Genomic DNA, 16,755 nt, shown 5'->3' with positions numbered 1-16,755 from the left:
GTCAGCCTGCAAGCCAGGTGACTTCTGGGTGAGCTCACCCCAGTATTCAGGTTGTGATATATACTCGAGTCTGCTTATTAGTCTCTTAGTTTCAGACAAGTTGTATATTAGAGAAGGTGAACCAGAAATGATGGCCCGAGTCTCACCTTTAGCTGGTCCTAAGCCATTGCTTCTTTCCATTCCCACTTTTTTGTGATTATCAAAGCTATGCATAGTCATCTTACTCATTTTTTATACAGTACCAAAAAGGTGAAAAGAACTCTTGAAGGAATCATGATCCAGCCACCCAGAGGCTAATGCCGTTCGCAGTTGGGAAACTCACTCTGCAGCATTTTGTGCCAAATGTTTTTCTTCCTGTGGCTGAGATAAATTTGGATCTATAATTTTACATTCTACTTTCTTCGTTTAACATTAAATATATGCAGTTATCCCATGTCATTAAGAACTCTTTTTAATATAATAAATTTGCATGGATGTACTAAAATTAATTTTTTTTAAATCCCTACTTGTTGGATATGTAGATATTCAAACTTTCTATAAATAGTGCTACAGTGGGCAACTTCATGTATAAGGCTTTCTAATTATCTCCTCAGAATAGCTGTCTAAAAAAAAAGCAGAATTATGGAGCCAAAAAGTCTAAATCAAGGTAAATGGTACTTCATCCTGAAATACCTTCCAGAAAGAGCCAGTGAACATCCCCACCAGCTGTGGGTGTGAGTTCCAGTGTCAGCCTTGCCAGTATTCAGTACTACCAGTTTGCTCTTGAATTTTTATTACTTTGAGAGGCCAGGAATATGCCTTGTGTTAAGTTGCACTTCTTTAACTACTAGATAGACAGAACTTTCTTTTTTTCTACTTTTATTGGCCATTTGCTTTTTTCCTTTGGAGAATTATCAAGCAGGTCCTTCGAAACTTGGGGGTTTTTAAAGGGCAATTATCATTATCAACTTCAATCAGTTGTGGATGCAGAGAGTGATTATGGTTTTCATTGTCTGTGGCTCCCTCCTGAGGTTCAGGAATCGGATCGTGCTGGAACCCTGTCTTGCCCTGACCTCCTTTCTCAGGCAATTAAGGCTGAGGTGATGTCTAATAATGACACGGCTGTCATCCCTTCTATTTATTTTTCAGTCCTCTGCAGTTTGCTCAGGTTATCTCAGGTTGCGCCTCATCGCATCCTCAGCATGTGATACCATCCCCATTTTCCGGATACGGAAATGCAGCAGTGTGGGTCATGCCTGGGTGGAGCGAGTCGTGGCATAGGGACCTGGGATGCTCTGACCCCACCTTCGATGCTCTGTCCTCTGCCCTGCAGCCTTTCAGTGTGTGTTGATGGAATCCTGATGGCACTTTTCTGGGAAGGGTGACTTGGAAGGATTGTGCAAAGGGAGACTTTTCCTGCCCTCTCAGGTGTCCATGAAGCCTTGTCAACATGAGAGGTCTCTGCTTGGGGGTCTCGAAAGGGGCCCCTCAGGGATATAGGCAGTCAATGAAATGAAAGAAGGGAAAGTTTAAAGTCTAGGCTCATTCAGTGTTTGTTTTTTTCCCACCTACTCTTAACAGAGAACAGCTGGCCAGAGATTATTCATTTTTAATTTGCTTTGCATTTTGACCACATTTATTTGTTGGTTTAAAAAATATATGTTTTGGCAGTTCCTATTGTGGCTCAGTGGTAACGAACCCGACTAGTATCCATGAGGACATGGGTTCAATCGCTGGCCTTGCTCAATGGGTTAAGGATCTGGCATTGCCATGAACTGTAATATGGGTTGCAGACACGGCTTGGATCTGGCATTGCCATGGCTGTGGCCAGCAGCTGTAGCTCTGATTCAGCCCCTAGCCTGGGAACCTCCATATGCCGTGAGTGTGGCCCTAAAAAGGGTGTGGCCTAGAAACAAATATATATATGTCTACACTGCAGCCTCCTGCTGCCCATCTGTGGCCCAGTGTTAGCAGCACCATTTGAGGTACTATTATCATTCTTATTTTATAGATGTGGAAATCAAGGGCCAGAGAGATGAAGTATCTTGCTCAAGGTCACGCAGCTAGTAAATGGGAAGACTGGGATTTGAACCAATGCTGATTGATTCCAGACTCTGTTCTTAACCTCTGTGTATCACTGCCTTTCAGCTACATATTCAGTGAAGATGTCCTTTGGGCTTAAAGAAACATCCACACTCTCCCTCTTTGCCCATCTCAAACTGTGTGTGTAAGGGGTGGGAGCTGGGATGGGGTGAGAAGTGAATCACCATGAAGCTGAATCTGTCATCTTTTGTATAAAAGGGAATAAAAGCAGCTCAGACTCTTACTCCGTATTAGAAACTTCGACTCCCACTGAATTCCCTGGAAATGTGAGGGCTGGAAAGATGTCCAGAGCAGGGCAGGGTGGGAAACATCCCTTCCAAGATGAGGGACCCAGGGCAAGTCACTCCCGCTCCCTGGGCTCTGCTGCCTGTCCTTATCTGGGGGATCAGACCCTACATCTCGGGGGCCTCTCCAGCCAGGCATGCTGCGTTTACGGGGAGATTCTGACTCAGAATGCTTTTATTAATCTCAGCACTCTTTCAATTAGGTAATTTATTTTCCCCAAGACACCCATGGGTTTTTCAAGTATGAGTTAAACATGAACAACACTGTGTCAATTGAATTAATGGTTAAAAGAATTAACAAGACCGTCTTTGTTTTCAATTTCCTCCACAGGGACGCGAGAGACAAATCTTACAGGAAACCATTCACAACTTCCACTCTTCCTTCGAGAGCAGCGCCAGCAACACCAGGGCCCCTGGAAACAATCCGTGTACGTGACCCTCCTTCTCGGGGTCACCGGCATGAGCTTTCTGAACCTCAGTACCCTCTGCACACGGCCAGTGCTCCAGCCACCTGTCCTTCCCCATTCTCTGAAACATACAATGCTTTGTCACACTACTGTGCTTTCATCACACTATTCCCTCTGCCTGGAATGCCAGTCTTCCTTTCCCTATTGTAGGAGTGGGTGATGCTAGTTGCGCTAACAAACTCCAACATAGTAGAGACTTATTCTGCTATAGGGCCTCGTATGGCTGCCTGTGCTGGGCAGAAGCACACGGTAATTCAGGGACCCAGCTCCTTCTGTCTGTGGCTCTGCCATTCCCAGGGGCCTTGGAGTCTTTGCTTCTGGCTGGCAGAGGAGAAGGGGATGGTGGTGAAGGTACAGCCACTTAACTGCCTTGCTCTTAACGGCTCACATTCCATCAGCCACCCAAAGTCACATGGCCCCACCTTGATGAAAGGAGACTGGGAAGTGTAGTCTTCGTTCAGGTAGTGCCCTCACAGCTACAAATCTGTACTTAGATGGGGGAGCGTATATTTTGGTGGAAGTTAGCCACTCCACCACCTCCTCCCTTAGAACTTCTAACTTGTCCCTCCCACCAATGCACCCACCAAAGAAGCTATTCTTTACTCCCTTGCCCAGAACTAACTCCTCCAGCAACTGGGGCCCCATACTGGTCTGTATGAAAACGGCTCTCACTGTATCTGCTGCAAACAGCGTACAGCAGCTGTTCAGATGTGTGCATTGAATGCATTTTTTCTTTCTTGCAAAGACAGCCTTTTTATATAGGAAAAAAAAAGGGAGGTCCATGGGGTCTTAGAGGATCCCTTCTCTTTCCTTGTCTGTGACTGGGCAAGACAATGCTCTGATATTCCTCGATGCTCACTCCGTATCTCTGTAGGGCTTTTCCACTTTGAGTGGAAGCAGAAAACCCTGATAGATTACATTGTGGAAGGACTTGGATGCTCACATTTTCCAGGCAATGAAGTGAGGAATTTGAAATTTCTTCTAGACACTGTTAATGCTGTGTTCCTCAGAAGGGGATCAGCCCCTGTGGTTTTTCTACCATGTCATATTCTACAAAAAGGACTCTGACTTTTTTGAGTCCCGTAGGTTTCTGAAATGTTTTCAAGTATGTAATTCATTTGGACAACACGTGCTGCACTTCTGCCATGTGCTGGGTGATTGGGTGCAGAGATGAGCCAGAGCCATTCCCCCCTCTTGAGCACTCTTGAGGAGAAGACGTGAGTGGATGGTCCCAGCCTTGAGGGGCAGCCTAGAGGAGTGGAAAGCGTTCTGGACTCGGCTCAGGGTTCTGGTCCTGCCCTGCGGCTGGCCAGCTGTGTGTCTGAAGACAGGTTAACTTGGGCTCTCAGAGCCAATGTGTGTCAAGTACTTGGTGTGTGGGATGTGCACAATGGATGGCAGCCTTTGCAGGGTTCTCATCTTCACCAGGAGCCTTGCCAGGCTGCTTGCTGGTGTCCTGGGGAAATGTGGCCTCTCCTCTCTCCCTCTGGTGCCCATTTCCCTCCGCTGGCTTCTGCATTGCCCGCAGCCCCAGTGTTCTCCCTCCCCATCATCAATACAGCAGGTGCTGTTCCTCCTTTACCCTCTCATCCTCTCACCCATAGAAGCCAACTTTTCACATGACTGGAGAGAAGAGGTTTTGTTTCAGCCATCCCTGGCAAACGCCTTTATAAATGTTCCTCAAATCACAGCTTTCCTTAAGGAGACACGTGTGTGGCAGCTGGACGCCAGTGTCATCTGTCCTCACCACCAGCCTGGAGGCTGGCATGGTTTCACCTCATTCTGCACACTAGGGGCACAGACAGGGAGGAGTGGAGCCCAGCCCAAAAGGAGCAGAGCTGGCTGAGAACAAGATCTAGCAGGCTTCCGAACCCGTGCTTTTACCACTGAATCCTGTAGACTCCTGGAGCTAGAGGCGGCAAGGATTCTCACTGTTGTAGTGAACTCATGCCTTCAGAGGCTATCAGTAGGCCTTGGGTTGTTTACCTCTGAAATACACCTGGGCTCCTGAGTTAGGTGCTGTGAGGTTTTGTGCTTGCTCTTTGCTGTCCTGCTGGTCTTTTCATCGCCTCTCTATTTGTGCAGCCTTCACTGGGTTACGTTTGATTGAGTACCTATGATATGCAGGAGCTATGCCGGGGTCAGTGTTTCACAAAGGCATACCTCCAGGGTCTCATATGATGACCCCAGACAAAGCAGGGCTTATTATTCTCATTTTGCAGATGGGAAAGCAGGCTCAGGATGGATGCTGCTTTTGTCTTTTTTACCGGACTCAGTGGCTCTAAGGCTTTTTCTCCCAGGCAGTTTGTGCTGGTTGGTAAGAGATCCTGGGCACCCTTTCTGGGCCATGATCACCACCTTTCTGGGCCCCTCCAAGAGGCTATTCTTATCCACATTGTTTCTCTTACTCAGTGACCACCAGCATATCCTAAAGTGTGTTCAGAACCCTAGTTCCATAGGGTGCTAGCAGGTTTTTTATAAAGGAAGATGAAGGAGTTGTTGTGTATATGTGACAGTGGGGTGGGGCTCTGGGATCATAGATTTGGCAGACACCGGGTTAAAGCTCAGTTGCATGATTTTTGCTACAGGACACCTCATTCATGAGGTGGGGGGATCTCTTCAAAGGGACCATGTAGCTTGTGGCATTTACCACATATTTGATCACAGAGTGCTGCTTCACTCTTGCAAGACTGGGGTTCCTTGGACACCACTGGGGAGCCCCTGCTTTGACTGGGATAGTGGCAGTTGTGAGGCTTCACAGCCCCTGGGAGTGGACCCAGGTGGCACTGGGGGCTTCCGGCTGGGTCAGGGGTCTTTGGTAAGGGCCTCTTCTCTACCCAGCAGCTCTCTTTTTGGCAGTGGGACATTGTGGTGAGGGTGTCCCCTGACTTTGAGAAGGCTGGGATCCTGCTCAGAGGGTTCTGCATCCTGGGTGTTTCCTGCAGGGCCAAGGGCATCCTTTCTCAGTGTTGGTGCAGTGTCCTGCCTGGTGAGTGTTGGGTGTCCAAGCCCTGTCCCTCAATGGCCAAGGGGAGGCTCCTGCCTCCTTGCATCAGCGTCAGACTATTATAAGTTTTGCACGGAAAACAATTACTTTTTCGTTTACCAAACATTTACTGAGCATTTACCCTATGTCCTGTGCTTGCGCTTTGGATCCAAAGATGAAGAACAGTTGTCTCTGTCCTCAAAGCATCCACAGGATCTTAAGGAGACAATCACTGAAGTCAGACGTTGTGCCATAAGGAGTTTCGTAATAAAGGCGTGTGCTGGGTCCACAGCTCGAAGGACTTGTGGGTGACAGCTCAGGGTCAGCCTAAACAGGCCCCAGTGGAAAGACTGGGTCTGAAAGGGTGAGTCAACACAGCTGGCAGGTGGGAAAGAAAGAGAAGGGGTTCCCCACACTGGGCGTGGCGGGGAGCAGTGTGTGAGAAGGCAGGTGGCATGTAACATTTGTGGATCAAATATCATCAGAGGTATAGTTAGATACTTGCTATTCTGATTTAAGGTTCTTTTCTTTGAAATGCGTGGAAGCAGTCAGTTACCTGGAAAGAATACAGAATCACCAGTCAGTCCTAGCACTGGGTTTTGGCTCAGCCACTTCTTAATGGGCAATGTGCTTCTTTTACTCCTTGAGCCTGTTTCTCTTTTGGTTACAAGGGGATAGCGCTCCCCCAAGGCGCTGAGGATCAGATGCAGGTGAAAGCCCTTTTCACACCATGTGGAGCTGTGCAGATGTGAGAAATCTCCATCACCTGTTTGAAGTCCTCTCTCTCTCTCTGTTTCTCCCTCCCCTCCCCTCCCACTCGTCCTGAAGTAGGCAGGGCTGGGTGGTCGAGGCCAAAAGCAGCAGCCTCCAGCCAGAGGTAGCAGCAGCTTAGATGGCTCTGCTGGCATTGGAGCCCTGAGGACGTGAGGGTTGGTGGTGAATCTCCACCCTCAGCTGTGCTTAACTCTGCTGTTTGTGTCCTTGGGATGCCCAGAAAAGTGGACAGAAAGAAGCAGGAAGGCCTTCTAGCCAGATCACAGGAGCTGATCCAGGGAAGGAAGCAGAAAACCCCTCCCATTTGCTCTTACCTCAGAGCTGCCTAAGGACACTGCCGTGGAGGCCAGGCCTGGGCTATACAGCTGTGGACGTCTGCAATGACCTGTGCCTCCAAAAAGGCACCCCGTGAGGGCCTGGGACCCTTCCCAGGAAGATTTGCAGCCCAGACCAAAGGTGTTATGAAGCACCATCTGTACTCTGCTGTCCACTTCAGGCAAGATGATCATGTCTCATTAACCAACAAATCATCAACATGCAAAGAGACCACTACTTTCCCTGTCAAAGTTGACAGCAAATTCTGCAGGACTGGAGGAGATGGGTGGTGCGCCCTTTCTGCAGCTTCCTTCCTAAGGGAGAGACCACCCAGGGTCCCCTCCTCAGGGCCCTCCCTGCCCAGGGAAGTGAGCCGACTCCCATCAGGATAAGGTCCCACCCAGTTCCTGTGAGCACTGCCTCCGTAGGGTTCATAGACACATGACATGGCTGTCCTCTTCCAGGAAACCTTGTCCCTACCACCCAGGAGGCTGGGCCTCAGCAGGGCCACTTGATCCTTTGATAAGACACCAAGGTGCTGTTTTGTGTCAGTCTAACTGTGTTTCCATGTACCATCCAACACTACTTTCTGTTATTTTATTATTTCCATACAAAGACTTGATTCTTTGAAGGATTTTTGTACATTAAATAATGGTGAATTTGTCTTCTCACTGTGACTTTGCTCATCAAAGGTATAAAGTACTGCTCAGATTTCTTCCAGTGAGAACTGTCCTGGAGACGTGCCTGTGGTGTGCCGGGTGCTTCTGTTGCCTCGCTGCCTCCTTCACAATAACCTTGTGAGGCAGCCTTAAAATCCCCTTTCTACTGATTTGGTGAGTGCGGCACATAGATATTAACCTCACCAAGGTCACCCAGTAACGGGATAGTCGGTTTGAATGCCAGCCTCACTTCTTGTTCTCTCCGTGATTTCTTACTGCCTTTTGGCATAGAGAGGAATGTTGAACTGGAATAAGGTCAGCCAACAACTAAGCAGATAAAACTTCATTAATCTGTGTGGCTTCTTCACAATTATTTTTTTGGGTGGGGAGGTGCTTTTGAAATACTATAATACTATATATATGTGTATGTATATATACACATATATAGATACATATAATACATATATATTTACATATATATCTTGGAGATTCTCTGTTTCTTCTAAGAATACTTACAAGTCAGGGGCTTCCTTATCTCTACCTCTTCTGCTCTCAATATTTCACACTGGCTGTGCTTAGCCCTATAGAGCATTTGGGAAACAGAAGGTAACACGGGTCTTTGTCCCAAAGCAGATGGAATGAGGCCAAAGTCTCTGGGACCCCAGAATGGGAAACAAAGATCCTGGGGAGACTGTGGGAGTAGTGACAGCTCTCCAGTAGGAAAAACATTCCAGGGACCAAGGCTACCTGAAAGGGAGTTTATCCCCCTGATGGACTCCGAGAGGCTGGTTAAGTCCAGGCAGTTGGAGAGGGGAACTCAGACTTTGGTTGAAGATTGGACCAAGCAAGTGGCTCCCACGGGACCAGTGGCAGAAGTGATAAGGGAAAAACAAGTACAAGGCAAGGAGTTTACCTGACACTAAATATATTCATTATACAGGGTTGGCCTTGATCTTGATATAAGTCCCTACTACCTGATGGGTAGGGAGTGGTGGTAATGGTAGTTTTAGTTTTACAGATGCATGAAATCTGAAAGTCTGAGAAACACTGTTCTAAGTCACTTTTGAGGTCCCTTCTAGCCTCATGAGTGTGAAAATCTATACAAAGATGGGAGGATGGTGTCTCAGTAAGTTATGTGTGTAACTACCATGTGACCCAGCAACTCTACTGCTAGGTAATACATGAAAAGAATTGAAAATAAGTATTCAAAGAAAAACCTGTATGTGAATATTTGTAGCAACACTATTCACAATAGCTACAAGGTGGAAATAATCCAGACGACCATCAATAAACAAAATCTGTAATTATCCACACAATGGAATATTATTCAGCCATGGAAGTACTGATCCACACTACAGCATGGATAAACCTTGAAAACATGCAAAATGAAATAAGCCAGACACCAAAGACCACATAGTATGTCATTTGATTTATAAGAAATGTACAGAATAGGCAAATCCATAGAGACAGAAAGCTGGGGTTTGGGAATCGAGAAAATGGGTAGCACTGCTTAATGGGTAGGCAATTTCCTTTTGAGGTAATGGAAAGTTCTGAAACTAGGAGTTCCCATCGTGGTACAGTGGCAACGAATCCGACTAGTATCCATGAAGATGCGTGTTCAATCCCTAGCTTTGCTCACTGGGTCACTGATCCAGTGTTGCCATGAGTAGGTCAAAGACACAGCTTGGATCCGGAGTTACTGTGGCTGTGGTGTAGGCTGGCAGCTGTAACTGATTCAACCCCTGGCCCAGGAACTTCCATATGCCTCTGGTGCAGCCCTAAAAAAAGAAAAAGCAAAAATAAATAAATAAATGTTCTGAAACTAAATAATGGTGATGGTTGTACTACACTGTGGATGTGCTGAATGCCTCTGAAATATACACCTGAAATGGTTCATGTGGTAAGTTTTACATTCTATATATTTTACCATAATTTTTAAAAAAAGAAAGGGGAGCTCACGGCCTGACTGGCCCTCCACCCTTTTCCCGTCACCTTCTTGACCTTGTCCTTTAGCGTGAAGGACACATAACCATCATAAGGGTTTGCCCACCCTCCCACACAGGTTTGTGCACACAACTTTCTGTCCCCTTCATCAAAAGGGTCTAGATGGACTGCGGGTATTCACCCAGAGCCCCGCACAGAAAATGCTTCGAAATGAGGTGGGGTCACCCTTGTCCCGGCTCTGGGAGAGGAAAGCCCCTCGAGCAGGTGGGAACGCAATCCCGGAGGCCCCAGGAAGCCTCTCGGGCTTCCTGCCCTCTTGCCACTCCTCTGGCTCTCATTTCCATCTCCATGGTTCTTTGCTTCACTACTCGAAGCTCTTTCAACAGAATAATTGTTCCCACTTTCATCACAATCAGAAACACTCCCTTTGAGTCACAGAGGAGAGCGTTTTCAAAAGCGCTTTGGGGCGGCATTGACCTGGACTCTCCTCCCAAGAGTCCCCGCCTGGTCGACCACCGCCTCTGCCCACTTCCGCCACCAGCCCCTGCGCTTCCGGCCCCAGCCTCCCTCTGGCCAATCCCGCTTCCCGCCTGCCGCAGGTGTCCTTCCTAAGGCCGGGACCTAAACCACATGCTTCAGGCCATTCCCCACTCAGAGTCAGCTCCAGGGAACTTGGCCTCTGAGCGTGGGCTTTATAAATGTGTGGGTGTGGGGGTGTGTGGGGGTGTGTTTGTGTGTGGCGAGGAACTTCAGCCCTAGAGAAGGCCCTAGAACTGGAGACTGCACACCAGTGTTCTTGCAGCTCCTGTAGGTTGGCTTCATCGGTGAAGTGGCCTCAGGGCAATTTGATTTTACTGACTCCTCGTGAGGGACAGTAGCCTAGAGCCTGAGTCAGACGAAATCCTCCAGGGGGATGTCCATCAGAGTTCCTGGAGCCGCAGGCTGGCCGCAAGGCTGTGTGCCTGGTGACAGCGTCCTCAGGTAAGCCAATTCAGTTTCCTCCTTGTCGGAACGAGGTGTGACACACTCATTCAGCAGACAGCCACCTTGGATAAGTGTCTCAGGCACTGGGCATTCCCGGGGTGCGAGGGGGTGGGGCCGCAAATCACAGCCCCTGCCTTCGCAGAGTTTATGATCCACTGGGGTGATTACAGTCCTGGCTCAGAGGGCAGGGTGAGGATTAATTGAGATAATGCAAGTCAAGCGCCCAGGCTGCGCCTGGCACATCAGCCTTTTCTAATCATAATCGTGCATTTCTTCTCTCGGTTTCTTGCGGGGGGCGGGGGAGGCGATCGAGGCCACATGAGCTCTTCCTCACAGTTGCTGTGCTCAGAACATATTTCTCTGCTGGGGCTGCAACTCTGCGCAGCCGCCTTAACCCAGAGTTGGTAGCTGTCAGAGGAGCTGGGTTAGGGACCTGTGACTGGGCTAGGGATGTATCGGCCAAGTGAATTGCAACAACAAACGGAAAATATTTGTTTTATTGCATAGTTATGAATTTAATGCACTGTAACTTAGTTTACAACCCACAATCATATAAGGAAGGATTCACAGTAAAGAAAGAATTGAAAGAGGCATTCCCCTATGGTTGAGCAGAAACTAATGTGACTGGTATCCAAGAGGACATAGGTTCGATCCCTGGCCTGGCTCAGTGGGTTAAGGATCTGGTGTTGCCATGAGCTGTGGTGTAGGTTGCAGACCCAGCTGGGGTCTGGCATTGCTGTGGCTGTGGCGTAGGCCGGCGGCTACAGCTCTGATTCGACCCCTAGCCTGGGAACCTCCATATGCCATGGATGCAGTCCTAAAAAGACAAAATAATAATAATGATGTCACAAATCATTATTAGTGAGTATATTTTGATGTACAATATGTAGCACATTGATGTTTTTATATCCGTTATTGAGCTCCAAGATCAAATGTAGCTTTCCCCACTGTCACATTGGGATTCCAGGATATACAGAGCTGCAGATGGGGGTCCTAGGAAGCCCTTCTCATAGCAGAAATTTCCCACCAGGAAAAACCCTCCAAATGGGCTCCTGCTGACACTCCTAGTGGGCTTTCCAAGTTTCTTGAACTTTCAGATAAGCTTATAACTGGAGGCCTTATGGGCGTGACCCTCTCCTTTCTTCCTTACTTCTTTATTTTATAGTTTCTGGTGTACAACAAAGTGATTAAGTTATTCTGATTCATATTCTTTTCCATTAGAATTTTTAAAATTTTCTTTCTTTTTTCTTTTTCTTTCTTTTTTGTCTTTTGTCTTTTTAGGGCTGCACCCATGGAGGTTCCTAGGCTAGGGGTCAAATTGGAGCTTTAGCTGCTGGCCTACACCACAGCCATAGCAACATGGGATCCCAGCTGCATCTGAGAGCTACACCACAGCTAATGGCAACGCTGGATCCTTAACCCACTGAGCGAGGCCAGGGATCGAACCCACAAACTCATAGTTACTAGCTGGGTTTGTTAACCACCGAGCCATGATGGGAACTCCAGAATTTTTTAAATTTTCTAATGATTTTTAATTTTTTATTGCTTTGAGTAGTAAGGCCATTTTAACAATATTAATTCCTCAAATCCAAGAGCATGGGATATCTTTTCATTTCTTTGAATAATCTGCAATTTTCTTTATCAGTGTTTTATAGTTCTCAGTGTATAAATTGTTCACCTCCTTAGTCAGGTTTATTCCTGAGTATTTTTATGTGATTTTATTTTATTGTGTTTTTTTTTTAAGGGCTGCACCTGCAGCATATGGAAGTTCCCAGGCTAGAGGTCAGGTCAGAGCTGTAGCTGCCAGCCTGCACCACAGCCATGGCAATGCCAGATCTGAGCTGCATCTGAGACCTACACCACAGCTCACAACAATGCCAGATCCTTAACCCACTGAGCAGGGCCAGGGATTAAACCCACATCCTCACAGATGCTAGTCAGATTTGTTACCACTGAGCCATGACAGAAACTCCTTTATATGAATTTAAAAGGGATTTTTTTTAATTTACATTTCTGATATTTCATTGTTTGTGTAAAGAAATACAACCAATTTTTGTATGTTAATCTTATAACCTTTTACCTTGCTAAACTTGTTTATCAATTCTAGTACTTTTTCTATGGAATCTTGGGGTTTTCTATATATAATATCATGTCATCTGCATATCATGACAGTTTTACCTCTTCCCTTCCAATTTGGATACCTTTTATTTATTTGTCTGATTGCTGTGACTGGGAGTTCTAATACTATGTTGAAGAGAAGTGGTGAGGGTGAGCATCCTTTTCTTGTTCTAGATTTTAGAGGGAAGGCCTTTCAGCTTTTCACCATTGAGTATCATGTGTGCTGTGGGTTTGTCATAAATAGTTTTATTATGTTGAGTTATATTCCCTTTATACCTGTCACTTTGGTAAGAGTTTTTATAATGAATAGATGTTGAATTTTATCAAATGCTTTTTTCTGCATCATTTGAGATGAACATGTGGTTTTTGTCTTTTGCTGATGTGGTGTTTCACACTGATTTGCGTATGTTGAACCATCCTTGAAACCTTGAGATGAATCCAACTTGATCATGGTATATGATCTTTTTTTAATGTGATGTTGGATTCAGTTTGCTAATATTTTGTTGAGAATGTTTGCATCTATAGTCATCAATGATATTGGCCTGTAAATTGCTTTTTTTAGTAGTGTTTTTGTTTGATTTTGGTATCAGGGTGATGGTGGCTTCATAGAATGAATTTGGGAGTGTTCCCTCCCCCTCAATATTTTGGAAGAGTCTGCAAAGGATTCGTATACTTGGTGTAAGAAGGAAACAGATATCCAGGTACAGATAACACAGAGGAGAAACAAGATGAACCCAAACAGACCTACACCAAGACATAATAATTAAAATGGAAAATTTCAAAGATAAATAGAGGTTATAAAGGGAGAAAGAGAAAAACAAAGAGTTAGTTACAAGGGAACCCCCACATGGGTGTCAGCTGATTCTCTACAGAAACATTGTAGGGTAGAGGAGAGTGGCAAGTCCTGAAAGGGAGAAACTTTCAATTTAGGATATTCTTCTCAGCAAGATTATCATTTAGAATAGGAGGGATAAAGAATTTCTCAGACAAACAAAAACTAAAAGAATATATCAATACTAAACCTATCCTAAAAGAAATATTGAAAGGCCTTCTCTAAATGGAAAAGAAGCAAGAATCCATAGGAAATAGAAAATCACAGTTGGAAAGCAAATCATTTAAATAAACCAGTATGTAGACTAAACATTTTTAAAAAATTTTATGAAACTGATATTAACTACAATGAATAGCAAAAAGATAAATATAATGATGATTTTTAGTCATAAAATGTGGGGGATAGGAGTAAGAAAAATGTAGGTTTTTGTTTTTTTTTTTTTTTTAGAATATGTTTGAACCTATGTTAACTTCCAGGCTAAGACAAGTAGATATAGTAATGGATTAACATACTTGAAAAAAAGGGTAACCACAAATCAAAACCATACAATAGATTCCCAAAAACCCAAAAGAAGAAAACTCAAGCATAATACAAAAGGAATCCATCTATCTACAAAAGAAAAAAAGGAAAAGAAAAAAAAAAAGAAGAAATATAAAATCAACTGGGAAACTAAGTATAAAATGGCAATGAAGGAGTTCCCTTTGTGGCTCAGTGGGTTAATAACCTGACATAGTGTCTGTGATGATGTGGGTTTGATCCCTGGCTTTGCTCAGTAGGTTAAGGATCCAGTGTTGCTGCAAGCTGTGGTGTAGGTTGCTCAGATCTGGTGTTGCCATAGTTGTGGCATAGGCCTGCAGCTGCAGCTCTAATTCAGCCCCTAGCCCAGGAACTTCCATATGCTGCAGATGCAGCCATAAATGTAATAATACATTTCTGTCAATAACTACCTTAAATATCAATGGTCTAAATGCTCTAATCAAAAGACATAGAGTGGGAGTTCCCGTCGTGGCGCAGTGGTTAACGAATCCGACTAGGAACCATGAGGTTGCGGGTTCGGTCCCTGCCCTTGCTCAGTGGGTTAACCATCCGGTGTTGCCATGAGCTGTGGTGTAGGTTGCAGACGTGGCTCGGATCCCGCGTTGCTGTGGCTCTGGCGTAGGCCGGTGGCTACAGCTCCAATTCGACCCCTAGCCTGGGAACCTCCATATGCCGTGGGAGCGGCCCAAGAAATAGCAACAGCAACAACAACAACAACTACAACAACAAAAGACAAAAAGACAAAAAGACAAAAAAAAAGACATAGAGTGGCAGATTAGATAATAAAAAGGAGCCTGGACTATGCTATCCACAAGAGACCCACTTTAAGGCAGAAGGCACGCAGATTGAAAGAGCAGAGCTGGAAAAGATATTTCATGCAAGCAGAAATGACAAGAAAGAGAGGGTAGCAGTACTCATATCAGACAAAACAAAGGCCATAAAGAAAGATAAAGAAGAACACTGAATGATAAAATGATCAATATAAGAAGAGGATATTATAATTATTAACAGATATGCACCATTATGCACACTATTTTATATGGAATGGATGGTCAACAGGGAACTCAATATTCTCTAATAACCTATATGGGAAAAGAATATGAAGAGCAATAGATATGTGTATATGTATAACTGAATTGATTTATTGTATAGCAGAAATCATCACAACATCAATATTCTGTATATAACAGGGAACTCAATATTCTCTAATAACTTAAATGGGAAAAGAATATGAATAGCAATAGATATGTGTATATGTGTAACTGAATTGATTTATTATATAGCAGAAATCATCACAACATTGTAAATCAACTATACTTAAATAAAACTTTAAAAAATGAAAAAAAATGAAAAAAATATGCATCTAATATAGGAACACCTAAATACATTAAGCAAATAGACGTACAGGGAGAAACAATACAATAATACAGGGAATACAATAATGAGATTTTTAACATCCCAGTGATATCAATGAACAGATCTTCCAGATTGAAAATCAATAAGGCAACAGAGATCCTAAATGATACAATAGAACAGTTAGACTTAACTGATGTTTTCAGGATGATACATCCAAAAAGCCCAGAATGCACATGTTTTTCAACTGCACATGGAATATTTTCTAAGATAAACCACACACCAGGACACAAAACAAGTCTCGACACATTTAACAGGCTAGAAATTATTCTGACCACAATAGCATAAGCCTAAAAATCAACCACAGAAAGAAAAACAAGAAAAAAGATTACTTGGAGACTAAACAACATGATACTGAAAAAAATCAAATGAGCCACCAATGAAATAAAAGAGGATATAAAAATACCTTGAAACAAATGACAATGAAAACTCAACCATACAGAATCCATAGGATGCAGCAAAAGCAGTCCTGGGAGGAGAGTTCATAGTGATGCAAGCCTTCCTCAGAAAACAAGAAAAATTTCAAATAAACATCCTAACCTACCACCTAAAAGAATTAGGAAAAGAAGAACAAAGAAAACCTAAAGTCAGCAGAAAGAAGAAAAATAATAAAATTCAGAGAGTAAATAAATAAAATAGAGATTATAAAAAATAAACAAAACCAAGAACTGGTTTTTTGAAAGGGTAAACAAAATTGACAAACCTCTGGCTAGGCTCACCAAGAAGAAAAGAGAGAGGACTCAAATAAACAAAATAGAAATGAAAGAGAAATAACAACCAATACTGTAGAAATACAAAAATCTATAAAAGAACACCATGATCAGTTACATGCCAACAAATTAGACAGCTAGAAGAAATGGACAAGTTTCTAAAAATATACAACCCACCAAAACTCAATCAAGAAGAAATAGATTATTTGAACAGACTGATCACTAAAAGTGAAATAGAATCTGTAATTTTAAAAAAACCAAATTCCCTGCAAACAAAAGTCCAGGACCAGAAGTCTTCACTGGGCACTCTGCATTATATTGATCATTAATAACACTTGAATGGTGTTGCTGACTATTGCCTTGGTTCTCAAAGAGTGGACCACAGACCAGAACCTTTGGCATTCTCTGGATGCTTGAAAGAAATGCCTTCCTGAGCCAGAAGGTCGTGCATCTTCAAAGGTCCCTAGGAGGTGCTTGTGTATGTTGCAGTGTGAGAGAGGGTGCCTTCCAAGGCATCTTCCATGTATTAATCTAATTACACATGATATCCATATGAGCACTGTGATACTGTCACCTCTTCCACAGAGGGAGAAACTGGCACCAACAAGCAAAATGACCCATTCAAGTCACATGAAGGTTAAAGTAGAACT

The 16,755-nt window shown here is 44.3% G+C and overlaps 1 protein-coding gene across 2 annotated transcripts in view; it reads left to right on the top strand.

Annotated features, from left to right (window-relative positions):
- ANKS6 (ankyrin repeat and sterile alpha motif domain containing 6) overlaps nucleotides 1-8,878 on the top strand; it is a 63,212-nt gene extending 54,334 nt beyond the window's left edge. For both annotated transcript variants that reach the window (XM_047768020.1, XM_047768019.1), the window contains exon 15: nucleotides 2,698-8,878. In XM_047768020.1, the coding sequence (XP_047623976.1) occupies nucleotides 2,698-2,802 (105 nt within the window). In that variant the 3' untranslated portion in view covers nucleotides 2,803-8,878. The remainder of the gene's footprint in view (nucleotides 1-2,697) is intronic.
- Nucleotides 8,879-16,755: the final 7,877 nt, after the last annotated feature.

Source organism: Phacochoerus africanus, chromosome 2, assembly GCF_016906955.1.
Source record: "Phacochoerus africanus isolate WHEZ1 chromosome 2, ROS_Pafr_v1, whole genome shotgun sequence".
NCBI classification, from domain to species: Eukaryota; Metazoa; Chordata; class Mammalia; order Artiodactyla; family Suidae; genus Phacochoerus; species Phacochoerus africanus.
Note: the sequence above shows the minus strand (reverse complement) of the source record. Positions and strands in the feature narration are given on the sequence as shown.